This window comes from Pristis pectinata, chromosome 5, assembly GCF_009764475.1.
Source record: "Pristis pectinata isolate sPriPec2 chromosome 5, sPriPec2.1.pri, whole genome shotgun sequence".
NCBI lineage: Eukaryota > Metazoa > Chordata > Chondrichthyes > Rhinopristiformes > Pristidae > Pristis > Pristis pectinata.
The window spans coordinates 2,346,243-2,372,881 of NC_067409.1; the positions used below are offsets into that span (position 1 = coordinate 2,346,243).

At 56.2% G+C, this 26,639-nt stretch overlaps 1 protein-coding gene across 3 annotated transcripts; it reads right to left on the minus strand.

Moving 5' to 3' along the window:
• Window positions 1–132: 132 nt before the first annotated feature.
• Window positions 133–24,153, minus strand: gpaa1 (glycosylphosphatidylinositol anchor attachment 1). Of its 3 annotated transcripts, none has more exons than XM_052015590.1 (13): window positions 24,076–24,153; window positions 21,619–21,754; window positions 17,601–17,780; window positions 14,919–15,030; window positions 10,729–10,873; window positions 9,848–9,949; window positions 8,689–8,885; window positions 5,786–5,982; window positions 4,962–5,115; window positions 3,770–3,832; window positions 3,375–3,571; window positions 2,342–2,512; window positions 133–890 (listed from the first exon to the last, which is right to left on the minus strand). In XM_052015590.1, the coding sequence occupies exons 2-13, from the start codon at window positions 21,690–21,692 to the stop codon at window positions 647–649; spliced, it is 1,836 nt and encodes a 611-aa protein (XP_051871550.1). In that variant the 5' UTR covers window positions 21,693–21,754; window positions 24,076–24,153; the 3' UTR covers window positions 133–646. The 3 variants fall into 3 exon arrangements, with proteins under 3 accessions (XP_051871550.1, XP_051871552.1, XP_051871553.1); XM_052015592.1 differs by lacking the exon at window positions 24,076–24,153 and adding an exon at window positions 22,943–23,071; XM_052015593.1 differs by lacking the exons at window positions 14,919–15,030; window positions 17,601–17,780; window positions 21,619–21,754; window positions 24,076–24,153 and adding an exon at window positions 13,440–13,533.
• Window positions 24,154–26,639: the final 2,486 nt, after the last annotated feature.

Consider the following 26,639-nt stretch of genomic DNA (forward strand, 5'->3'; position numbering starts at 1 on the left):
CTGAGGGAGGGTCCCACTGTGGGATACGTCCTATTTCAGAGGCAGTGTTGAGGCCTCTCTTCCCCCCCGGGTGTGTGACCCACATTCTCACCTTGTTTATAGCTCCACAAATAATGGAAATCGGCGCAAACATGGACACAGATCTGATTTAATTCGGTGTTTGCCGATGACTGTACACAAAATCTGCTTCAACACCGGAGGGAACGGGGCGGAGAGACTCCGTCCGAACCTGGTCCAACAGCGGTGTCAGGAGCCGGGACACCAAGCTCTCACTGCGGGGGCTCCCTCAGCCCCCACTCACCCCATACCCCGCCCTCAGACCTGGGCCAGCGGGGGCTCCCTCAGCACCCCCCGTACCCGGGCCAGGCTGCCAGGGAGTCAGAGACACCCCTGTGAAATCTGTGGTGACAGAGGCTCTGGTGAACCTGGGGGTTCAGGACCCCTCATGTCCACCCCCTCCCTCTGAGCCCGGCTAGTGAGTGTCTCTTCCAATAAACCCACTGCCAGCTACCTCTGACTCCCCCTCAGTGGTGTCCCCATCTCCCCCCTTCATCCCCATGAGGATGGTCCATCAGGGGCCGGGGGGGTGGTCCAGAGGTCACGGCCCTGGGAGGGAGAGGGTCCGGGGGGGGTGTCCCAGCTGCCCTCACTTCCAGAAGACCACATTCCAGAGCAGCAGCCAGCAGGGGTGGACCAGCAGCACGAGGAAGGGGTAGACGATGGAGCCGTAGAGGTGGTGGTCGAGGATGGAGTCGGCCACGGCCTTCAGGAAGAGCTGCCAGCACTCCAGCACCGACACCGGGTACTCGGACAGCTCGTGGTACAGGAAGATGCACAGGGTCACCACCACCGGCGGAGACAGCAGCACCAGCAGCAGCGCGCTCGGCAACCTGGGGGGGGGGGGGGGGTAGGGGGACGAGGGGAGAGGGGGAGGGACGGGAGAGGGGAGGGGAGTGGGGGAGAGACAAAAGTGAGGAGGGAGGGGGGAGGGGGAGCGAGAGAGAGGGGGAGGGGGAGAGGGGGGAGCGAGGGAGATGGGGAGGGGGAGGGAGATGGGGTGAGGAGAGATTTGGGGGGGGGGGGAGAGAGACCATTGTAAAATCACCGAACGTTTGCAGGAACAGCTCTGCCAGACTGAGGGGAGATCAGGGGAACAGCAGGAGGCCATTCAGCCCTCCACCCTGCTGTACCATTGGAAGCTCACCGCTGATCTGACCTTTGGCCTTGGCCCTGTCTGCCCCATAACCTTTGACCATTCGACATAGGAGCAGAATTAGGCCATTTGGCCCATCGAGTCTGCTCTGCCATCCTGTCAAGGCTGATCTTCCAAACTCATTGTCCTGCCTTCTCCCCATAACCCTTAACCCCCTCCCCGATGGAGAGCCCATCAATCTCTGCCTTAAACACACCCAGTGACTTGGCCTCCACAGCCGTCTGTGGCAACGGATTCCACAGATTCACCGCCCTCCGGCTGAAGAAATTCCTCCTCATCTCAGTTCTAAAGGGACGTCCCTTCATTCTGAGGCCGTGCCCTCGGATCCCGGACTCTCCCACTGATGGAAACATCCTTGACTTCCCAAGATCCAGCGTTGAAGGATCTGGGTGGGTCACCGCTGTGACTGGTGACGGACATCACCCTCCCCCACTCTGTGTAAGTACCAGCATCCATTGCAGAGAGGTTGAGCGTTTGGCAGCTCCCCGCAAACACCCCCGGCCAGAACAAAGGAAGAGCCGCACCCCAAACCCCACCATCACATCAGATCCAATTCTGACCCGGTGCTGATGTAATCCGCAATCCTTCCAGGATGGGACGTCACATTTATGGGTAAGGAGCAAGTTTAGGGAACCCTGGTTAACGAAGGTCACCCCTCAGCCCCCTTCGGTCTAGGGAAACAGTCCCAGCCGATCCAGCCTCTCCTGCTATCTCGAGCCCTCCGGCCCCGGTAACATCCTCGTCCTGTTCCTCTGCACCCCCTTCAGTTTAGTGACATCCTTCCTACAGCAGGGCGGCCAGAAGTGTCCAAACGTAGCCTCACCGATGCCTCGTCCAGCTGTAACGTGACGTCCCGACTCCCGTACTCAGTGGCCCAAATGATGAAGCCAGTTGTACCAAACACCTTCTCCCCCACCCTGTGTCTCCACTTTCAGGGACCCGTACACCTGCACCCCGAGGTCCCTCCGTTCTACAACCCTCCCCAGGGCCCTGGTTTCTCTCACCAAGGTGCAACACCTTGCATTTATTCGGCCACTGAGCTGGTGCTGACCTGCAGCGAGCTCATCGGTCGCCCCCACCTCTCCCCCGGGCAGACCCCACCCCCCAGTAGACCCCACCCGCACTCACTTGTAGGGCGCAGGCTGGGCCAAGGCGGCGGCGGGGATCAGTGTGACGGCCAGGATGAAGCCCAGCGAGAAGTTGATGAGGGTGATGCTGCCCAGGAGCAGAGCCAGGTAGAGAACGGCGATCAGCTTCAGAGTCATCCAGCCGCAGTCCGTCAGCTCCATCGGGAGCGCCCTGGTGGGACAATAGGACCGGGCACAGGGGTCACGGGCACAGGGCAACGGGGGTCACACAGAACCAGGCCCCACTCCACACACCAGCCCTTCACCAAACCACACACTGCACAGGAGACCATCACACCGCACACACCCACTGTGCATTCACTGCTCACTCACACATACATACAGCTCACATCCACCATGCACACTCACTGTAAACACACTGCTCACACCCGTGCACACCCACCGCTTACTCACACCCACTGCTCACACCCACCGCACACACTGTTCATACCCACCGCACACTCACTGCACACACTGGGCATGCTGACAATCACTGCTCACACTCACCCACTCTGCTCACGCTTGACGCTCACACTCTGCTCACACCACTCACAAAAACTGCACACTCATTGCTCACACCCACCACGCACGCTCAAGCCCACTGTGCACTCACTGCTCACACCCTCCATGCACTCACTGCTCACACTTGCTCACTCTGCTCACACCCACCATGCACACTCACCGCTCACGCCCACTGCACACTCACCGCTCACACCCTCCATGCACACTCACTGCTCACACACACCATGCACACTCACTGCTCACCCCTGTGCACACCCACTGCTCACACCCACCATGCAGTCACACCTAATGCTCACACTCACTGTGCACACTGCTCACACTCACCACACACACTGTTTGCCCTGTTCACATTCACTGCTCACACCCACTGTGCACACTCACTGCTCACACCGACCACTCACACCCACCGTGCAGTCGCTGCTCACACTCACACCCACTGTGCACACTCACTGCACACCACCTGCACACACTCACTGCTCACACCCGCTGTGCACACTCGTTCACACCGATACCTCTGTGTGTTGTGCGGCAGGGCGAGCCCAGCCACGTAGATGGCGATGGAGGTGAGCACCACGGCCTCGGTCTCGGACACGGGGAAGTGGTCGGTGGCGGTGCCCTGGCACAGGAGGGGCACGTAGTACAGCGCCAGCCCCATGGCATGGCAGATGAAGATGGGTATCAGGATGGTCAGGAATCCGGGCCTGGCGTCCTGCAGGGCAGTGAGGACGGGGTCAGTGAGGGGTGACCGGCAGCACTGACACCTGACCCCAACCCCAACCACAACACGCTCCCCACCCCCCCCCCCAGTGTGACCCTCCCTCAGTACTGCCCCCCTCAGTGTGACCCTCCCTCAGTACCGCCCCTCCCACAGGGTGACCCTCCCTCCCCGCCCCTCCCCTGTCCTTACCTCCTCCACACAGTCCTTGGGGCAGGCCGGCGCCTTCGACAGTTTGATCCACAAGTCGAGAGCGTGGAGGGGTGTTCAGGAAACGTGCATCGGTCAGAGGCGCGGGGGGCTGGTCACCTCTGCGTTACCCCAAGGACAAGCTGGCCTTTCTGCAGCCCTTTCACCTCCCCTGGGCCTCACCTTTCGGCCCACCCAATCCCTGCTGCCCATCCGGCCCACCTGCACTAATTCCACCTTCTCTGCCTCGATGATTCAAGTCTTCGGTCAGATACGTCTCCAGTGCAGTGGGAGTCTCTGCCTCCACCACCCTCTCAGGCAGTGCATTAGTGTGTTCCTGATTCCATCCCCCCCGGGGGAAGAATCCCCAGATCCCCTCTAAACCTCTTCTGCTAAACCTATGTCCTCTGCCATGGGGAAAGTTTCCCACCGTCTGCTCTACCCCTCATTATTTTGTCCCCTCTATCAGGTCCCCTCCCCCTCCGCTGTGGGGAGGACAGTCCCAGCCTCGCCGGTCTCTCCTCATCCCAGGCCGCATCCCAGGGAATGTCCCTGGCACCCTCTCCAGGGACATCACGCCCGTCCTGTAGGGTGGTGACCAGATCTGCCCACAGTGGCCCACACAACGTTCTATGAAGCTGTACCGTGACCTCTGGCTTCTTACATTCTTTCCCCTGACAGTTCTCCACCCCCAGAACCCTGGGGTATAACCACTGCACAGCAGGATTCCACAAGACAAGCCGGTAGTGAGCAGTTAACCTGCTCTCACACTGACGTCGGCGATGGTTCCCGAGAGTCATTGCAGCCGCACTCAGCCCAGCGAGTGGGGAGTGTCCCGTCACACTCCGGACCCGTGGGGAGTGTTGGGGTCACCCCGGCGAGTGGGGAGTGTCCCGTCACACTCCGGACCCGTGGGGAGTGTTGGGGTCACCCCGGCGAGTGGGGAGTGTCCCGTCACACTCCGGACTCGTGCCTTGCAGATGGGGACAGGCTCTCGGGCTTTACTGTCTGCAGTTCTACCCCCTCTATACGTGAACCTCGGTGCCTGGGTCTGTCACTAAAACCTTTATTAACGCGCGTGTCCGCGTTTAGTGACTGTACTTCACGTCGCTGCTCAGAGCCAGGAGCCAGGCTGCGGCTCTGCACGTCGCAGGGCCAGAGGACAGGGCTAAGGGTCAGTCAGCCGAAAGGATATTCTCAGCAGCAGGATGAGGAGCAGGAAGATGAACGCGGGCATGTAGTATCCGATGGAGGCGAAGCGCGAGAGGGACGGCAGCAGGTAGAAGAAGTACGACTGGTGTAACCGTTCCTGCAGGTTGTTCAACTTCCGCACGATTCCCTCAAACACCCTGCGCGAGAGGGACTGCAGTTATAGTGTGTCTGGAACAGTCTGTAATGTTAACCGCCGATCCCCGTCACCGAGGGTGACTAGTAACCGCCGATCCCCGTCACCGAGGGTGACTAGTAACCGCCGATCCCCGTCACCGAGGGTGACTAGTAACCGCCGATCCCCGTCACCGAGGGTGACTAGTAACCGCCGATCCCCGTCACCGAGGGTGACTAGTAACCGCCGATCCCCATCACCGAGGGTAACTAGTAACCACCGAACCCCCTCACCGAGGGTAACTAGTAACCGCCGATCCCCATCACCGAGGGTAACTAGTAACCACCGAACCCCCTCACCGAGGGTAACTAGTAACCGCCGATCCCCATCACCGAGGGTAACTAGTAACCACCGAACCCCCTCACCGAGGGTAACTAGTAACCGCCGATCCCCATCACCGAGGGTAACTAGTAACCACCGAACCCCCTCACTGAGGGTAACTAGTAACTGCCGATCCTGTCACCGAGGGTAACTAGTAACCGCCGATCCCCGTCACTGAGGGTAACTAGTAACTGACTGTACCACCACCACCTGTCGCCGTCACTGACTGTACCACCACCGCCTGTCGCCGTCACTGACTGTACCACCGCTGCCTGTGCCCGTACACGGTGAGGATCAGCCGCTAGGACACTCACTTGCCGACGGTCACCATGTCGAACTTGTACTGACGGAAGCTGTTGATCCCCCGGATGGTCACCGCCTCGATGTGGTAGCGCAGGAAGAGCCCGTGATCTCCCTGCGCCTTCCCCGAGCCCTGTTTCAGCACCATCAGCAGCATGGTGTGGAGGGAGTGCAAGTAACCCTCCAGCGTGTCTCCGTCTGTCCGCGGTAACTGTAACACAGCACTGGCTCTCAGTTCACAAACAGCCTACTGCGCAGCTTAACAATTCGAGCCTTCTCTGCACTGTGTGGAGGTTGGGCTACAAATGGGAGGGTGCATACAATTCACCTCACACTGGACTTGTAGACTTTCACCGTTTAATCTTATGCCAATTTTCTTTGTCCTTAGTGAATGCAGAATTATACAAAGACTGCACTTACAGAACAAAAAAAAACAGGTGTCGATGTTTGTACAAAGCACAAGAGCACCTGTAGAATCAGGGTCACAGCACAGAAACAGGCCCTTTGGCTCAACTGGTCCATGCCGAGCAATTCCCATCTGTGCCAGTCCCATTTGCCCACGTTTGGCCCATATCCCTCTGAACCTTTCCCATCTATGGACCTGTCCAAGTGTCTCTTAAATGTTGTTAATGTACCTGCCTCACCCACTTCCTCTGGCAGCTCGTTCCATATACTGACCACCCTCTGTGTGAAGAAGTTGCCCCTCAGGTCCCCTTTACATCTCTCCCCTCTCACCTTAAACCTATGCCCTCTAATTCTTGATTTCCCAACCCTGGGGAAAAAAGACAGTGCGGTTTATAAAATTGTGAGAGGCATGGATAAGGTAGACAGAATCTTTGTCAAATACTACAGGACATGCATTCAATGCACCATAGAAAGCATCCTATCTGGATGTATCACGGCTTGATACGGCAACTGCTCTGCCCGGGACCGCAAGAAACTGCAGAGAGTTGTGGACACAGCCCAGTGCATCACGGAAACCAGCCTCCCCTCCTTGGACTCTCGCTGTCTTGGTGAAGCAGCCAGCATAATCAAAGACCCCACCCACCCGGGACATTCTCTCTTCTCTCCTCTTCCATCAGGTAGAAGATACAGGAGACTGAGGGCACATACCACCAGACTGAAGAACAGCTTCTACCCCACAGTGATAAGACTATTGAACGGTTCCCTTATACGATGAGATGGACTCTGACCTCACGATCTACCTTGTTGTGACCTTACACCTTATTGCACTACACTTTCTCTGTAGCTGTGACACTTTACTCTGTACTGTTACTGTTTTTACCTGTACTACATCAATGCACTCTGTACTAACTCAATGTAACCGCACTGTGTAATGAATTGACCTGTACGATCGGTTTGCAAGACAAGTTTTTCACTGGACCTCGGTACAAGTGACAATAATAAACCAATACCAATTTAAGGTGAGGGGGGAAAGTTTAAAGGAGATGTGTGGGGCAGGTATTTTTACACAGAGAGTGATGGGTGCCTGGAACAGGCTGCCAGGGGAGGGGGTGGAGGCAGATACAACAGAGGTGTTTAAGGGGCATTTAACCAGACACATGGATGTGCAGGGAATGGAGGGACGTGGATCATGTGCAGGCAGAAGGGATTTAATTTGGCATCGTGTTCAGCACAGACATGGTGGGCTGAAGGGCCTGTTCCCATGCTGTACCGTTCTATGTTCTATTTACCTTATCTAAGCCCCTGATGATTTTATACAACTGGATTTTATACAAGGACAGGCACGGTAGTGTAGCGGTTAGCGTGACGCTTTACAGCACCAGCAACCTGGGTTCAATTCTGGCCACTGTCTGTAAGGAGTCTGTACGTTCTCCCCGTGTCTGCGTGGGTTTCCTCCGTGTGCTCCGGTTTCCTCCCACATTCCAAAGACGTACAGGTTAGGAAGTTGTGGGCGTGCTATGTTGGTGCCGGAAGCGTGGCGACACTTGCGGGCTGCCCCCAGAACACTCTACGCAAAAGATGCATTTCACTGTGTGTTTCGATGTAGCTGTGACTAATGAAGAAATTTTACAACTGTATAAAGAGGGAAGTGACCAGCTGACAATTTGGGATCCCCTTCGGCCGGACTGGAGAACAGTAAATGTGGGATGGCCACTCGATCCGGCTCCAGTTTCTGGGTTCTCCCCCTCGCTTTGGGTCTGGGTGACCACTGATTAGCCAGTGAAGGTTGCAGACGGAAGAGACTGCAGACACACCGCCGCAGGTGCCCAGCAGGGCAAGCAGCACCCACAGAGATAGAGGGACGGACCGGGTCCCTGCACCCAGCGCAGAGATAGAGAGATGGACCCGGTCCCTGCACCCAGCGCAGAGGTAGAGAGACGGACCAGGTCCCTGCACCCAGCGCAGAGATAGAGAGATGGACCTGGTCCCTGCACCCAGCGCAGAAACAGACGGACGGACCAGGTCCTTGCACCCAGCGCGGAGATAGAGAGATGGACCCGGTCCCTGCACCCAGCGCAGAGGTAGAGAGACGGACCAGGTCCCTGCACCCAGCGCAGAGATAGAGAGATGGACCTGGTCCCTGCACCCAGTGCAGAGACAGACGGACGGACCGGGTCCCTGCACCCAGCGCAGAAACAGACGGACGGACCCGGTCCCTGCACCCAGCGCAGAGGTAGAGAGACGGACCAGGTCCCTGCACCCAGCGCAGAGATAGAGAGATGGACCTGGTCCCTGCACCCAGTGCAGAGACAGACGGACGGACCGGGTCCCTGCACCCAGCGCAGAAACAGACGGACGGACCCGGTCCCTGCACCCACCGACGAGGGAGGACAGCCGGCTCATGGGGGGCTCATCCTGTCCCCCCCCCCGAACCGCAGCCTGGGGCTACCCCCCTTGGCATCCTCACCAGCCACTGCCGGGGGACATTGTGGATGACATAGGGAGCACCCACCTTGCCCTGGATCGTACAGAGGACTCCGTTCTTCTGGCAGAAGGAAGAGAAGAGGTTGACCAGGTCGAGGTTGGGCAGCTGGCCATTCAGCCCCTCTACACTGATGTCGAAGCTGGTGACCACGTCGCTGCTGATCTCCACGGTAACGGCGGCCTGGATGGCTCCAGCCCGTCCCTGCATCACCGACGAGCTGATGGCTGGGGGCAGGAGGCAAGGGAGCAGGTCAATATCCCATCAAAACAGGCAGCGTTCCCAGCACAGATCCAAGGGAAGCAGTGAGGAGGGCAGCATCACTGTGGGAGGGGGGTACTGAGGGAGGGTCACACTGTGGGAGGGGCTGTACTGAGGGAGGGTCACACTGTGGGAGGGGCGGTACTGAGGGAGGGTCACACTGTGGGAGGGGCGGTACTGAGGGAGGGTCACACTGTGGGAGGGGCGGTACTGAGGGAGGGTCACACTGTGGGAGGGGCGGTACTGAGGGAGGGTCACACTGTGGGAGGGGCTGTACTGAGGGAGGGTCACACTGTGGGAGGGGCGGTACTGAGGGAGGGTCACACTGTGGGAGGGGCTGTACTGAGGGAGGGTCACACTGTGGGAGGGGCGGTACTGAGGGAGGGTCACACTGTGGGAGGGGCGGTACTGAGGGAGGGTCACACTGTGGGAGGGGCTGTACTGAGGGAGGGTCACACTGTGGGAGGGGCGGTACTGAGGGAGGGTCACACTGTGGGAGGGGCGGTACTGAGGGAGGGTCACACTGTGGGAGGGGCGGTACTGAGGGAGGGTCACACTGTGGGAGGGTCACTGAGGAGGGAGCACTGCACTGCAGGAGGGGGGTTCTGCCAGGTATACACTCCTGAGGCAACTTCCCAACCTCTCCCATTGGGTTAGGGCCACTTTTCATATATTGGGCTTCCCCTTTTCCTATCTTCAGTCCTGAAGAAGGGTCCTGACCCGAAACGTTGACCGCCTGCTTTTCTCCGCGGATGCTACCTGGCCCGCTGAGTTCCTCCAGCATCATCTAGTCTCCGCCAGCCACCATCACTGGTACTTGGACCCTGCCAACGTGAGTACAGTGACTCCCCACAGCCCTGCCATTGGCTGCGAAACACACGGCAGAGCTGTGGTGGTGAAGGGCGCTACAGAAACGCGTGGTGCTGACCTGTCACGTTGACGTCATGGTACGCCTCAAGCCAGGCTTCCATCCCAATCATGTCATGCTCGTTAAAGAGGAAGATAATGTCCTTGGCCCAGTAGACCTGACCTGTGGAGGTAAGAGTGTTGGAGAATGCAGTTCACTGCCTGCGCAGCACCCATAACCAATGAGCTCCTGGTACCACCACCAGCACCAGGTTATCAGCCAAAGTATCTGCCAAACATCTTTATCTTCTGCACTTCATACGGTTTCAACAGAACTTAGAATAAGAAATACACATTGAAATATTACACAAAATCCACAAGCTTAGCATCAAGATTCCCAATTTAACAAAAAATCTCCTAGAATAACAACAGCACAATTTAAATCCAGAGTGAAGCTCCCTCCGCACTGTCCCATCACACACTCCTGGGGTCAGACACAGAGTGAAGCTCCCTCTACACTGTCCCATCACACACTCCCGGGGTCAGACACAGGGTGAAGCTCCCTCTACACCGTCCCATCACACACTCCCGGGGTCAGACACAGGGTGAAGCTCCCTCCACACTGTCCCATCACACACTCCTGGGGTCAGACACAGAGTGAAGCTCTCTCCACACTGTCCCATCACACACTCCCGGGGTCAGACACAGAATGAAGCTCCCTCTAATGTCCCGTTACAGACAAATGTTGTGTGCAGTTCTGGTCACCCCATTGTGGGAAGGATGTGGGGGCTTTGGAGAGGGTGCAGAAGAGGTTCACCAGGATGCTGCCTGGATCAGAGGGCATGAGCTATAAGGAGAGGTTGGACAGACTGGGGCTCTTCCCTGGAGTGGCAGAGGCCGCAGGGTCTGTCCCTGTGCTGTACTGTGCTGCATTGTGTGGGTCTGCCTGCCCTGCCTCCTCACCTCGGAAGTAGGAAGCCAGAGCCAGGAGCAGGCCTGCTGCTTGGCTGTTCTGCTTCATTTCAACCGGGGTGCTCAGAACGATGGATTCCGTGCTCGCTGCCCTTGACGCTCGCAGGATCCCGTAGACGTTGGTACCTTTCACCATCTGTGTTGCAAATTACAAGGTTCAATGAATGAGTAACCCTGAATGGACGGCAAAACGAACAGTGAATGATCACCCAGTGAATCACCCAAGGACATCATTCACCTGGATGTGGACACAACCAGAGGACATGAGAGACCTGGAGAGTTCTCCCCACCCACTGACACACACAGTTCTCCGCACCTAGTGCTGGCCAAGAGTCCGGTCACCAGGTTACGAGAAGCACCGCAGAACAGGAACAGGCCCTTCGGCCCACAATGTCTGTGTTGACAATAATGCCAAATTAAACAACTCACCTGCCTGCACATGATCCCAATCGCTCCATTCCCTGCCTGTCTAAAAGCCTCTTAAACGCCTCTCCTGTGCCTGCTTCCACCAGCGCCCCTGGCAGTGTGTTCCAGGCACCCACCACTCTCTGTGTCAACACTAAAAGATGAAGCTTTGATCTCCCACTCTACCTCATTGTGGCCCTTGCATTTTGTCTGCCTGCACCGCACTCTCTCTGCAACACTATATTCTGCACTGATTTCTCCTTACCACCTCCAAATACTTATGTTTTGAACTGATCTGTCTGGACAGCAGGCAGAAAAGCTTTTCGTTGTGTCTTGGTACATGTGACAATAATAACCCAACACCAATACCAACCTGCCTCACAAATCCCCTTTAAACTTTCCCCCTCTCACCCTGAACCCACGCCCTGTGGTATTTGACTTTCCCATCCTGGGATAAACACTCTCTCACCTTGTTTATGCCTCATAAGTTGATATACTTCTATAGGGAGAGCAGTATGGAGGAGAGAGGGGGCTGGGGGCCCAGGCAACGGAAGGTACAACCACCGGTAACAGAGCAATTAATACCTCTCTCTTACGTATCTGAATATTTGTTTAGACTTTCATAGAATATCACATTTAATTCCTCATTGATGTTTTAGAGATTAAATTGGTAAATTGGTTTATTATTGTCACACATACAGTGAAAAACTTGTCTTGCAGACCGTTCATACAGGTCACTTCATTACACAGTGCATTGAGGTAGTACAAGGGAAAACAATAACAGAATGCAGAATAAAGTGTCACAGCTAAAGAGAAAGTGCAGTGCAGGCAGACAATAAGGTGTAAGGTCACGACAAGATAGATTGTGAAGTCAAGAGTCCATCTTACCGTACGAGGGGACCGTTCAATAGTCTTATAACAGCGGGATAGAAGCTGTCCTTGAGCCCGGTGGTACGTGCTTTCAGGCTTTTGTATCTTCTGCTGTTGTTCTGTAACCTCCTCCATCACCACCTCCTGTAGTCCCTTCCTGCAGTTCCGGAGTCTCGACAATCCCTAATGTAGTTGCTTCCCCACTGACGCTCCCAGGGCCCAGAGTTCAGGAAATATCCTCACCAGACTCTTTGCCTCACTACCTTTCCCTCCTTGTTTTAAGGTGCCCCTAACATCTGACCAAACTTCTGGGCATTCCCTCTGATTTCAAGTTCTGGAGGACATGCATTCAAGGTGAAAGTTTAAAGGAAATGTGCAGGGCAAGTTTTTTTTTTACACAGAGAGTGGTGGGTGCCTGGAACAGTCTGCTGGGGGTGGTGGTGAAGGAGATACGATAGAGACGTTTAAGAGGCTGTTAGGTACTTGAAAATGCAGAGAATAGAAGGATGTGGATCATGTGCAGGCCAAAGAGTTTTAGTTTAGCAGCACAGACACGGTGGGACGAAGGTGTATTCCTTGTGTGGTACAGTGCCCCTGCCTCACTCTCTTTAATGGGCCAGTATTCCAAATAATCCAGAGAGAGCCAGTTCACACGCACCGCGTGAGACAACTGGAGTTCAGGTCAAGGTGCGGTGGGAAAATCCACCCTGCTATCGAATGTCTGTAGGGGAAGGAAAGCTGCTCTGGGTTGATGGGTGACTCTGGTCCCCCTGAGGGGTGAAGTGTCCCAGAATTCTGTTTGGTCACATTGATAACTGTCCTACCCTGGGAGAGCCTCTTCACCACACGGATCACAGCAGCCCAAAGGAGGTGGCTCACAACCACCAGGTGTGGAACAGAGACACTTGGCACACTTCCCTTCACAGGTCGGGGCAGGGAATATAAATGCTGGGAGGTCATGTTGCAACTTTACAAAACACTGGTTAGGCCACACTTTACCTCTGTCTTTACTTCTTGTTGTCTTGGTGTAGCAGCCAGCATAATCAAAGACCCCACCCACCCAGGACATTCTCTCTTCTCTCCTCTTCCATCGGGTAGAAGATACAGGAGCCTGAGGGCACGTCCCACCAGACGCAAGGACAGCTTCTACCCCACTGTGATAAGATTATTGAATGGTTCCATTATATAATGAGATGGACTCTGACCTCATGATCTACCTTGTTGTGACCTTGCACCTTATTGCACTGCACTTTCTCTGTAGCTGTGACACTTTACTCTGTACTGTTATTGTTTTTACCTGTACTACATCAATGCACTCTGTACTAACCCAATGTAACTGCACTGTGTAATGAATTGACCTGTACGATCAGTTTGTAAGACAAGTTTTTCACTGTACCTCGGTACAAGTGACAATAATAAACCAATACCAATACTTGGAGCACTGTGTGCAGTTCTGCTCATCACACTACAGGAAGGATGCGGTAGCCACAGAGAGAGTGCAGAGGAGATTCACCGGGATTGGAGGACGTTAGTTATGGGGAGAGACCAGACAGGCTGGGCTTGTTGTCCCTGGAGCGAGGGAGGCTGAGGGGGGACCTGAGGGAGACATAAAATTGTAAGAGGCATAGGTAGGGTAGGTCGTCAGAACCTTTTTCCCAGGGTGGGGGTGTCAAAAACAACAGGGCACATAAGGTGAGAGGAAGAGTTTTAAAGCAGACCTGATTTTTTTCTACACAAGAGTGGGTGATCTCTGGATCGGGCTGCCAGAGAAGGGGGCAGAATCGGATACAGTCGCTGTGTTTAATAGGCACTGAGATGGACATGAAGGGGTCCGGCCCTAATGTGGGCAATTGGGACTGGATGGGCACAAAGGTCAGCACGGATGAGTTGGGCCAAAGGGCCTGTTACCGCTCTGTGCCACCTGCTCTGGGCATTTAACGCTGGTCACAGCAGCAACGTGGGCATCCAGAGAAGGAACCCCTGCTTCATGTGGGTGTGACCAGCTCCGGGGCTGGTACCTGGGGGCATGGGCAGCTGGGAATGGGTGGGGGCGGGGAGGAGGTGAGGAGGGAGGGGGAAGGGGGGGGGGGGATGGGGAGTGGGGGAGGGTGGGGGGGGAAGGGGGGATGGGGAGTGGGGGAGGGGGATGGGAGGGAGGGAGGGGGGATGGGGTGCGGAAGGGGAAGGGGGGCAGGAGGGAGAGGGGGGAGGAGGAGGGGGGAGGGGAAGAAATTCAGGATCACAGGTGGATCCTGTTCCGGCTGCGGGGAGCGGTAGCAGTTCCCCAGGCCCATCCCCCTCCCCTCCCATGTGAAGGGGAGGCTCCATCAGTGACAATTACGGTGAGAGCAGCAGGTGAGCTGATGGAGCAGCCGCTCGATCGGCACCCCACCCGCACACTCTAAACACCCCCTCCCTCCCTCCACCACCAGCGCACAGGGGCTGCAGGGTGCACCGTCCACACAACGCCCTGCAGTTACTCACCCAGGCTACTCCGACAGCCCCTCCCAAACCCACCGCCTCTCCCCCCATGGACAAGGGCAGCAGGGGCAGGGGGTCACCACCACCTGCAGGTTCCCCTCCAACTCACGGACCGTTATGACTGGCAAATATCTCGCCGTTCCTTCACGGTCACTGGGTCTGAATCCTGGAGCTCCCTCCCCACCGGCACCGTGGGAGCTCCCTCACCAGAAGGATAGTGGTCCCAGGAGGCGGCTCCCCCCCTCCCCCCCCCCCCCCGCCCCCTGCTCAGGGTATTTAGGGACGGACAATAACTGGTGGTCTGGGCAGGTTTTAAGAAGCTCAGGGGAGGGGGAAGGGCTCGGCCCCTGATGCAGGGCCACACTGGGTGACACAGCCGGCAGAGGGAGGAGCTGCACCCCCATCCACGGAGCATTCCCACTTACGTATCTCTCCCGTATCTCATCCGGGAAGGGCAGGGTGCGCGAGAAGCCGTGGGTGTGGGTCTCCAGTCCCAGGCCAGTCATGGTCTTCAGAAGCCAGTCCACAGGCATGCCCCTGTGGGAGAGAGGTGGTGTTAGAGCCGAGTGTGCTGTAGGCTCCAGCATAATCTCTGTGGGGTCACACCGTGGATCGAGACCCCTGCTCAAACACCGGCACCCACACACTGTCCCAACACACCAACGTCACACACACACAGGCACACACACTGTACCAACACACTGGCACCCACACACTGTACCAACACACCAACGTCACACACACACAGGCACACACACTGTACCAACACACTGCCACCCACACACTGTACCAACACACCAACGTCACACACACACACACACACACACACACACACACACAGGCACACACACTGTACCAACACACCGGCACCCACACACTGCACCAACACACCAACATCTCACACACACATCATCCACAGACTGTACTAACACGCTAACGTCACCCACACACAGTGTCACCCACATACACACCATCACCCACACACTGTACCAACACACTAACGTCACCCACACACTGTACCCACACACCAACACCTCACACACAGTCACCCACACTGTACCAACACACCATCACCCACACACTGCACCCACACACACACACACCCCAACGTTTCACACACTGTACCAACACACCAACGTCACACACACACACAAACACAGGCACACACACTGTACCAACACACTGCCACCCATACACTGTACCAACACACCAACGTCTCTCACACACACACACACACACACACACAGGCACACACACTGTACCAACACACTGGCACCCACACACTGTACCAACACACCGTCTCACACACACACACACACATACACACAGGCACACACACTGTACCAACACACTGCCACCCACACACTGTACCAACACACCAATGTCACACACACATACACACACATATACACAGGCACACACACTGTACCAACACACCGGCACCCACACACTGTACCAACACACCAACATCTCACACACACATCATCCACAGACTGTACTAACACACTAACGTCACCCACACACAGTGTCACCCACATACACACCGTCACCCACACACTGTACCAACACACTAACGTCACCCACACACTGTACCCACACACCAACACCTCACACACAGTCACCCACACTGTACCAACACACCGTCACCCACACACTGCACCCACACACACACACACACACAAACCAACGTCTCACACACTGTACCAACACACCGTCACCCACACCGTCACCCACACACTGTAACACTGTCACGCTGCAAAGATCCCAGCATCAGGTTCCCAAACCCACCCCGACTGGACATTCCAAACAGAGTCTGGGCAAATGTGAGGCCAGACCAGGGAGCAGAACATGTGGGGGAGAGAGGGAGGAGGGAGAAGGGGTGGGTGCAGAACACAGTGGGAGTCGCAGACACCTACAGCAGGGAAACAGGCCCTTTGGCCCACTCAGTCTGTGCTGACCAGCAACCAATGGGACAATTATCCCATTTTATTCTCCCCACATTTCCCCCCCAGACTCTACCCCTCAGCTACACACTGGGGGCAACTTACAGCGGCCGATTAATCTACCGACCTGCACGTCCTTGAGATGTGGGACGGGACCAGAGCACCTGTGGTGGGTGCCTGGAACGGGCTGCCGAGGCAGTGGCAGAAGCAGGTACAATGGTGGGGTTTATTAGACAGGCAGGGAACAGAGGGATGGGGATCACGAGCGGGGAACGGACGGATGGGGATCACGAGCGGGGAACGGACGGATGTGGGTCACGTGCGGGGAACGGACGGATGTGGGTCACGAGCGGGGAACGGACGGATGGGGATCACGAGCGGGGAACGGACGGATGTGGGTCACGAGCGGGGAACGGACGGATGTGGGTCACGTGCGGGGAACGGACGGATGGGGGTCACGAGCGGGGAACGGGCGGATGTGGGTCACGAGCGGGGAACGGGCGGATGTGGGTCACGTGCGGGGAACGGGCGGATGTGGGTCACGAGCGGGGAACGGGCGGATGTGGGTCACGAGCGGGGAACGGGCGGATGTGGGTCACGAGCGGGGAACGGGCGGATGTGGGTCACGTGCGGGGAACGGGCGGATGGGGATCACGAGCGGGGAACGGGCGGATGGGGATCACGAGCGGGGAACGGACGGATGTGGGTCACGTGCGGGGAACGGGCGGCTGGGGATCACGAGCGGGGAACAGACGGATGTGGGTCACGAGCGGGGAACGGACGGATGTGGATCACGTGCAGGCAGAAGGGATTTAGTTTAATTTGGCATCGTGTTCAGCACAGACATTGTGGGCCGAAGGGCCTGTTCCTGTGCTGCACTGTCCCGTGTTCCAACCGGAGCACCTGGGGCAAACCCAGGAGAACGTGCAAACTCCACACAGACAAGCCCTGGAGGGAAGGGGGAGGAGGGGGACAGAGGCCAGAGTGTGGTGACGCAGGGGGAGGTGGGGGAGGGAGGTGAGGGTTTCCAGAGGGCAGACTGCAGGCAATCTGACCTCTAATTCCCTGCACTAACTTGCGAGGTCTGTTGAACCCTGAGTGCTCTGGGCTGAATTCCGTACCCGACTCTCTCTCCCTCCCCTCCCCGAGCTGCGTCCCCCTTACCCTGCCCGTTTCCGGTGCCCTGAAAACTCCCGGGCGTACGAGAGGGCCCTGTCTCCGTACACAAAGTTCTCATCCACCATGGTGGAGCCCATGGCATTCTCCGACATGTACATCCGCAGAATGAAGGGCTCGAAGGCCAGGCCCAAGAACCAGGTGATCCCAGCCGCGTAGCATAGGAGGCTGCAGGGAGAGGACACAGGGTATCAGAAACATCCACCCTCCCCATCAAACCACCACACACGGTACAAGGTAATCCCAGGGTCAGATACAGAGTGAAGCTCCCTCCACACTGTCCCATCACACACTCCCGGGGTCAGACACAGGGTGAAGCTCCCTCCACACCATCCCGTCACACACTCCCGGGGTCAGACACAGGGTGAGGCTCCCTCCGCACCGTCCCGTCACACACTCCCGGGGTCAGACACAGGGTGAGGCTCCCTCCGCACCGTCCCGTCACACACTCCCGGGGTCAGACACAGGGTGAGGCTCCCTCCGCACCGTCCCGTCACACACTCCCGGGGTCAGACACAGGGTGAAGCTCCCTCTGCACCGTCCCGTCACACACTCCCGGGGTCAGACAGAGGGTGAGGCTCCCTCCGCACCGTCCCGTCACACACTCCCGGGGTCAGACACAGGGTGAAGCTCCCTCCGCACCGTCCCATCACACACTCCCTGGTTAGGACATGTGGAAGCAGGAAGTAAGCCATTCAGCCCATCATTCCTGCTGCATCATTCAATATGATCACTGCTGATCTTCTAGCTGAATGCCACATTCCTGCACTAACCCCTCGAATGAGCCTCAGAAGTTTCACTGTCCCCTGGGTGAAGTAATTTTCACCCAGGCGACAGTGAATTTCTCTCATGCCCATCCTGAATATTTTTTGTATTTTGTGTCTGTGACTCCTGGTCCCAGCTGTCAAAGTCATATGCACAGGTCCATGTGTGCACAGGTGCAATGAGAAACCTCCTTGTAGCAGCGTCACGGGCACAGCATCAGAGAAGCATCCTGCATCGTCCCTGCTCACCGATGCCCAGACCAGGACCACTCAGCTCCTGACCTCATCACCGCCTCAGTCCAAGGAGCTGATTCCCAGAGTGAGGCAAGGTGACTGATCTCTTACGTCAGTGGTGGGCAAACTATTGGAGAGGAGTCTTAGGGACAGGACTTAACAGCATTTGGAGAAGCATTGTCTTGTTAGGGATAGTCAGCATGGCTTTGTGAGGGGCAGGTCGTGCCTCACGATTCTAATCGAGTTTTAGGAGGTGACGAAACAAATTGCTGAAGGTAGTGCGGTGGACGTGGTGTACATGGCCTTTAGTAAGGCATTTGACAAGGTTCCGCATGGTATAGGTTCCCCATCGTGACATCCAGAAAGTCACAAGGCATGGGATCCATGGAGTCTTGGCTGTGTGGATTCAGAATTGGCTCACCCACAGAAGACAGAGGGTGGTGGTAGATGGAGCATATTCTGCCTGGAGGTCGGTGACCAGTGGTGTTCTGCAGGGATCTGTTCTGGGACCCCTGCTCTTTGTGATTTTTATAAATGACTTGGATGAGGATGTGGAGGGGTGGGTTAGTAAGTTTGCAGATGATAAAAGGGTTGGTGTTGTGGATAGTGTAGAAGGTTGTCGTAGGTTACAACAGGATGTTGATAGGATGCAGAACTGGGCTGAGAAGTGGCAGATGGAGTTCAATCCGGATAAGTGTGAAGGGATACACTTTGGACGGTCGAATTTGAAGGCAGAATACAAGGCTAATGGCAGGACTCTTAGCAGTGTGGAGGAAGAGAGGGATCTTGGGGTCCACATCCACAGATCCCTCAAGGTTGTCGCGCAGGTCGATAGGGTTGTTAAGAAGGCGTATGGTGTGTTGGCCTTCATTAGTCGGGGTATTGAGTTCAAGAGCCGCGAGGTAACATTGCAGCTCTATAAAACTCCGGTTAGACCACACTTAAGAGTATTGTGTTCAGTTCTGGTCACCTCATTATAGGAAGGATGTGGAAGCTTCAGAGAGGGTGCAGAGGAGATTTACCAGGATGCTGCCTGGATAGGAGAACATGTCTTATTAGGATAGGTTGAGCGAGCCTTTCTCTTTGGAGTGAAGCAGGATGAGAGGCAACCTGATAGAGGTGTATAAGATTATGAGGGGCATAGACAGGGTGGACAGTCAGCACCTTTTCCCCAGGGCAGCAAAGGCCAATACCAGAGGACACCTGTTTAAGGTTAGAGGAGGGAAGTTTGGGAGAGAGTGGTGGGTGCCTGGAACACACTGCTGGGGGGGGTGGTGGTAGAGGCTGATACAATAGGAACATTTAAAAGGCTCTTAGACACATAGATATAAGAAAAATGGAGGGTTATGGGCTGCGTAGGAGGGAAGGGGTAGATTGGTCATGGAGGAGGTGTTTATATACTTCAGCACAACATCATGGGCAAAGGGACCGTTCTATGTCTTGACATCCAGGCGGCCTTTGACTGAGGGTGGCATGGAGGAGCCCTGGTAAATCTGGTCAGTGGCAATCAAGGGGAAACAGTCCAGGGGTTGGAGTCAGACTTCACTCAGGGGAAGGTGGGTCACTCACCCCAGCCCCAGGACACCACCGCAGGAGCTCCTCAGGGCAGTGTCCTGGTTCCAGCCATCTTCAGCTGCTCTGTCAGTGACCTTCCTTCCATCAAAGGGGATGTTCGCTGACGATTGCACACTGTTCGGTTCTGGTCACAACTCCTCAGTGAATGAAGCAGCCCATGCCTGCACGCAGCAGACCTGGACAGTGTCCAGCTGTGGGCACCCACTGACCTCTGTGCATCAAAAGTGCCAGATAACAACCATCTCCCAGCAGGAGAGAACCTAACCTCCTGCTCTGGACACTGGGATACCATTCCCCGTACCTCGGCACAAGTGACAATGATAAACCATTCCCCCGCCGAGCTCCCACCATTAACATCGTGAGGGCGAACAATCGACCAGAAACTCAACCCGACAAGCCAAATAAATACCACGGCGGCTCGTCACCCCCTCATCAAGGGCAATAAATTCAGGGCCACCCAGTGATGCCCAGGATCCCTGAAACTAGTGAAAAACCAGCCACAAAAACAGAGCCTTCAGCCCACCGTCCACACCGACCATCCCCCACACTCTTATACCCTTGTCCTCTTATACCGCCCTCTTGGTATGGCAACTGCTCTGCCCAGGTCTGCAAGAAACTGCAGAGAGTTGTGGACACAGCTCAGCACATCATGGACACCAGCCTCCCCTCCTTGGACTCTGTCTTTACCTCTCGTTGTCTTGGTGAAGCAGCCAGCATAATCAAAGACCCCACCCACCCAGGACATTCCCTCTTCTCTCCTCTTCCATCGGGTAGAAGATACAGGAGCCTGAGGGCACGTACCACCAGACTTAAGGACAGCTTCTACCCCACTGTGATAAGACTATTGAACAGTTCCCTTATACGATGAGATGGACTCTGACCTCACGATCTACCTTGTTGTGACCTTGCACCTTATTGCACTGCACTTTCTCTGTAGCTGTTACACTTTACTCTGTACTGTTATTGTTTTTACCTCTACTACATCAATGGACTCTGTACTAACTCAATGTAACTGCACTGTGTAATGAATTGACCTGTACGATCGGTATGCAAGACAAGTTTTTCACTGTACCTCGGTACAAGTGACAACAATAAACCAATACCAACACAGACTTTATCCTTTCCACATTCTATACTTGCCACAGACGTCAGGATGGTGAGTGGACTAAGGCGCCAGACTCAATGGGTACAGTCCTTCCGTAGGAACACCGATGTTCTGGTCTCGAACTGGGGGCATGAGTTCGAATCCCACTCTTGATGTACATCAGGATAACATTTTGTTTGGACGGGTCCGTGGATAGGCAAGGTTCGGAGGGAATGGGCCAAACGTGGGCAATGGGACGAGCTGAGGTAGGCACCTCGGTCGGTGTCGACGAGTTGAACCTGCTTCTGCACTATGTTCCACCCCCCACCTTCACCCAGTGACCACTCACCACAACGGCGCGCTCATCCTGGTGATGAGGTCTGTCAGGACCTGCCTGCGGCTGGGGTCCGAGAGCAGCCCCATCCTTCTCCCTCACGTGAGACGGCGCAGGGCGAAGAGCCGACCTTGATCCCACACCACGCACGCTGGAAGAGACAGGAGAGGGTTTTCAGCACCAGCCCCAACTTGCCTGGGTGGTCGAGGGAGCCATGGGGCATGGTCTGATCTACAGCACGGCTGACAGCCTCAGGATGGTGAGGCAGAGGGGGAACCCTGGACCACTGCCCCGTCAGTAGAATGGAGAGGACAATTACTCCAGGAAGGCACAGTGCAAGGGACAGGAGTTCGATCCTGATCTCCAGTGCTGTCAGTGTGGAGTTTGCACGTTCTCCGTGACTACATGGGTCTAGAAGTCGGGAAGTCACGTTGCAGCTGTATAAAGCTGGCTAGATCGTGTGCAGTTCTGGTCACCCCATAACAGGGAGGATGTGGAGGCTTTGGAGAGGGTGCAGAAGAGGTTCACCAGGATGCCGCCTGGATTAGAGGGTTTGACCTGTAAGGAGAGGTTGGAAAAGTTGGGTTGTTTTCTCTGGAGTGTCGGAGGCTGAGGGGAGACCTGACAGAAGTTTATGAAAGGGGTAGGTAGGGTAGATCGTCAGAGTCTTTTCCCCAAGGTGGAAATGTCAAATACTACAGGACACAGGATTAAGGCGAGGAGGGAAAACTTAAACAAGATTTATGACAATTTTTTTTTTACTTAGAGGCGCCTGGAATCCGCAGCCAGAGGAGGTGGCAGAAGCAGAGGCATTAAGACAAGCACATGAACAGCTAAGCAATGACAGGATAAGGATCACTTGATCTGGATAGAACGGACGTGGGGAGGACGTCTCCATCAGTGGGAGAGTCCCGGATCCGAGGGCACAGCCTCAGGATAAAGGGACGTCCCTTTAGAACTGAGGTGAGGAGGAATTTCTTCAGCCAGAGGGCGATGACTCTGTGGAATTTGTTGCCACAGACGGCTGTGGAGGCCACGTCATTGGGTGTGTTTAAGGCAGAGATTGATCGGTTCTGATGAAGCGTCTCAACCCAAAACATCGACTGTTTATTTCCCTCCGTAGATGCTGCCTGACCTGCTGAGTCCCTCCAGCACTTTGTGTGTATTGAAAGGTTCTTGATCAGTGAGGGGGATTAAGGGTTATAGGGAGAAGGCAGGAGAATGGGGTTAAAAAAATCAGCCACGATTGACTGGCAGAGCAGACTGATGGGCTGAATGGCCTAATTCTGCTCCGATATCTTACGGTCTTATGGTGAAAGCGAGCAACAGGTCAACAAACCTGTGGACAGTGCTGGCGCTCCGGTCTGTGACCATCAGAGAGGGGACGTGCCGTGGGCACGGCCGACTGCCTGCGGAGACTGAGGAGTCAGCCCGTCTCTGCAGCGAGGGAGGGGGGCTGGGGGGGGGGGGGGGGGGGGGGGGAGGGAAGTCATAGGGAGGGTGAAGAGGAGGAGGAGGAGGAGAGGTTGAAGCAGCGGAGATGAGGTTGATGGCGGGGGGGGGTTTGTGGAGGGGGGTTAACAGCATGGGAGGGGGTGGGGGTGAGGCATGGGGGGACGAGGAGGGGACGGACGAATAGGGGGTGTTGGGGGTGGGGTGAGGGGGTGTTGACAGTTTGTGGGAGGGGAGGGGGAGGGTTGGGTGTTGGGGTCAGGAGGGGAGGGGGGTCAATGTGGGATGGGTGAGGTGAGGGTGGTGGGGTGTTGAGGGAGGGGAGAGGGGGTGAGGGTGAGGGGGAGGGGTGAGGAGGGGGGTGTTGAGGGAGGGGAGGGAGGGGAGGGGTGAGGAGTGGGGAGCGGTGTTGAGGAGTGGGGAGGGTGAGGGGGAGGGATGAGGAGGGGGGTGTTGAGGGAGGGGAGGGGGAGGGTGAGGGGTGTTTGGGGTTGAGGGAGGGGAGGGTTGGGAGGAGGGAGGGGAGGGGTGAGGAGGGGGAGGGGGTGTTGACTGGGGTTGAGGGAGGGGAGGGGGTTAATGGGGCGGGCGGGGGTGCAATGGGTGGGGTAGGATCTGTAGACGGGGGAAGGGCCTGACCCGTGACGCCTCCCACAGTCGAACATCCGTGGGGAGGGGATTCAGCCGGGCGCCGTTCCCATGGTAACCGTGGGCTGGACGCCGCCGAACGCGGGCGGTGGGACCCCGACCCCCCCTCGCCCTCCCCTCCCCTCCCCTCCCCTCCCTCACCCTCCCCTCACCCTCCCTCACCCTCCCCTCCCTCACCCTCCCCTCCCCTCACCCTCCCTCACCCTCCCTCACCCTCCCCTCCCTCACCCTCCCCTCACCCTCCCCTCCCCTCCCCCTCCCCTCCCCCTCCCCTCCCCTCCCCTGCCTTCCTCTCCCCTCCCCTCCCCCTGCCTCCCTCCCTCTCCCCTCCCCTCCCCTCCCCTCCCCTCCCCTCCCTCCTCCCTCACTCACCCAGCCCGGACCCGGACCCGCTGCACCACCCGCCGCCCTACACCGGAAGCTGCCTCCCCCGGACACCTTAGCTTGGCGCACACTTCCGGAACCCACACCAACAAGGCTCGGAGTGGGGACAAGAGAATCCCCCCGGCGGAGGCTCCGCCCTCCCGGGCTCGCTTTCAGGTTTTCAGCATCTGCAGCTTTTTGCTTTCACTTTGTGTCTCTGCAGCTGCAGCCCAGCAACGCTGCACACTGCAGCTGATGCACCAGTGCTGCAACCCACGGCAACGCTGCACACTGCAGCTGATGCGCCAGTGCTGCAACCCACGGCAACGCTGCACACTGCAGCTGATGCGCCAGTGCTGCAACCCACGGCAACGCTGCACACTGCAGCTGATGCGCCAGTGCTGCAACCCACGGCAACGCTGCACACTGCAGCTGATGCGCCAGTGCTGCAACCCACGGCAACGCTGCACACTGCAGCTGATGCACCAGTGCTGCAACCCACGGCAATGCTGCACACTGCAGCTGATGCACCAGTGCTGCAACCCACGGCAACGCTGCACACTGCAGCTGATGCGCCCGTGCTGCAACCCACGGCAATGCTGCAGCCACTCTGTGCTCAGTGGGGGTGACAATGGACGGGAGATCTTTAATAAATCTGATATAGGAAAAGCCCCAAACCCTGGGACCCATCCACCCGAAACAGGCTCATTTCACCAACATGAGAACTATAACCATCCTCAGCATCGCTCCCTCACCGCACCTCCCACAGTGCGACCCTCCCTCAGTAAGATTAAGATTTAAAATTTCTTTATTAGTCACATGTACATTGAAACACACAGTGAAATGCATCTTTTGCGTAGAGTGTTCTGGGGGCAGCCCGCAAGTGTCGCCACGCTTCCGGCGCCAACATAACATGCCCACAACTTCCTAACCCGTACGTCTTTGGAATGTGGGAGGAAACCGGAGCACCCGGAGGAAACCCACGCAGACACGGGGAGAACGTACAAACTCCTTACAGACAGTGGCCGGAATTGAACCCGGGTCACTGACGCTGCAATAGCGTTACGCTAACTGCTACAGTAAGTACCACCCCTCCCACATGCGGCGCTCCCCCAGCCCTACCCTGCTGACACTGTGGCATTCCTTCAGTGGACCATCAACATAGATTTTGTACTCAAGCCTCTGGAGCGAGACTGCAGCCCAGTCAACAACTTGTGTTGTCATTGAGATCTTCCTCGAGGGATTCGAGCTTGTGGGTTGTGTCCAACAGAGCCACTAGTGGTGGGGTGAACACAGAAGATGGGAGCAAGAGTAGACCACTCGGCTCCCCAAGCCTGCGCCACCATTCCATGTGATCGTGGCTGGTCTGTGTTGTCTCACCTCCCCTTCTGTCCCAGTTCCACATAACCCTCAGTTTTTCTCAGTCTTTCAAATATTTATCCACCTGCATTTTAAATACTTCTAATGGAACATAGAACAGTAAGGCACAGGAACAGGCCCTTTGACCCACCTTCTCTGCACGGAATACGATGTAGAATCTAAATCTCTTCTGCCTGCACAGTCCATATCCCTCTGTTCCCTGCACGTTCATGTGTCTAACAGCCTCTTACACACCTCTATCGTATCTGCCTCCACCACTTCCCCTGACAACCTCGATCAGGTCTCCCCTCAGCCTCCGCTGCTTCAGAGAAAACAACCCAAGTCTGTCCAACCGCTCCTTATAGCTCACGCCCTCTCATCCAGGCAGCGTCCATCCATGAATTGACCTGTACGATCGGTTTGCAAGACACGTTTTTCACTGTACCTCGGTACAAGTGACAATAATAAACCAATACCAATCGTGGTGAACCTCTCCAAAGTCGCCACATCCTTCCTGTAGTGAATGATCCAGCTCTTCTCTCCCTTGGGGACAGAATTCCAGAGATTCACTCCCCCCCCCCCCCAAGAGAAGACATTTCTACACACCTCCGTTTTACACGACCACCCCCTTATTTTGTAGCTGTGTCCCCTTAGACTCTCCCACTGGTGAACGCATCCCAATATCTACCCTGTCAAACCCCCTTAGGATCCTACAAGTTTGAATAATTCTTCTAAACTCCAAGGAATACAAGTCCAAACTATTTACTGTCTCTCAACCTTCCCATCCCAGGAACTACCCTGGTGAATCCCCTTCGGACGGCCTCCAATGTCACTGTATCTTTTTTTGGTAAGGGGACCAACACTGTGCACAGTATTCCAGGTGTGGCCTCACCAACACCCTGGACACCTGGAACACAAGCTCCCTGTTCTTTATTTCCAACCTCTTTGCGATGAGGGAAAATTGGAGTTTGCCTTGTTGACCATAAGACATAGGAGCAGAATCAGGCCATTCGGCCCATCAAGTCTGCTCCGCCATTCGATCATGGCTGATTTATTTTTCCCTCTCAACCCCATTCTCCTGCCTTCTTCCCAAGAACCCATCAACCTCCGCTTTAAATACACCCAATGACGCAGCCTCCACAGCCGTCTGTGGCAACGGATTCCACAGATTCACCGCCCTCTGGCTGAAGAAATTCCTCCTCATCCCAGTTCTA

Bases quoted from the DNA above. Each gene is read 5' to 3' on its own strand.
- gpaa1 (XM_052015590.1), bottom strand. From the start codon at position 21,692: ATGGGGCTGCTCTCGGACCCCAGCCGCAGGCAGGTCCTGACAGACCTC. The intron at 5,983-8,688 runs GTGGGTGCTCCC...GCTGTGTTACAG, and splicing joins TCTGTACGATCCAGGGCAAG to TTACCGCGGACAGACGGAGA. The intron at 2,513-3,374 runs GTATCGGTGTGA...TTGTCCCACCAG, and splicing joins CTGCCGCACAACACACAGAG to GGCGCTCCCGATGGAGCTGA.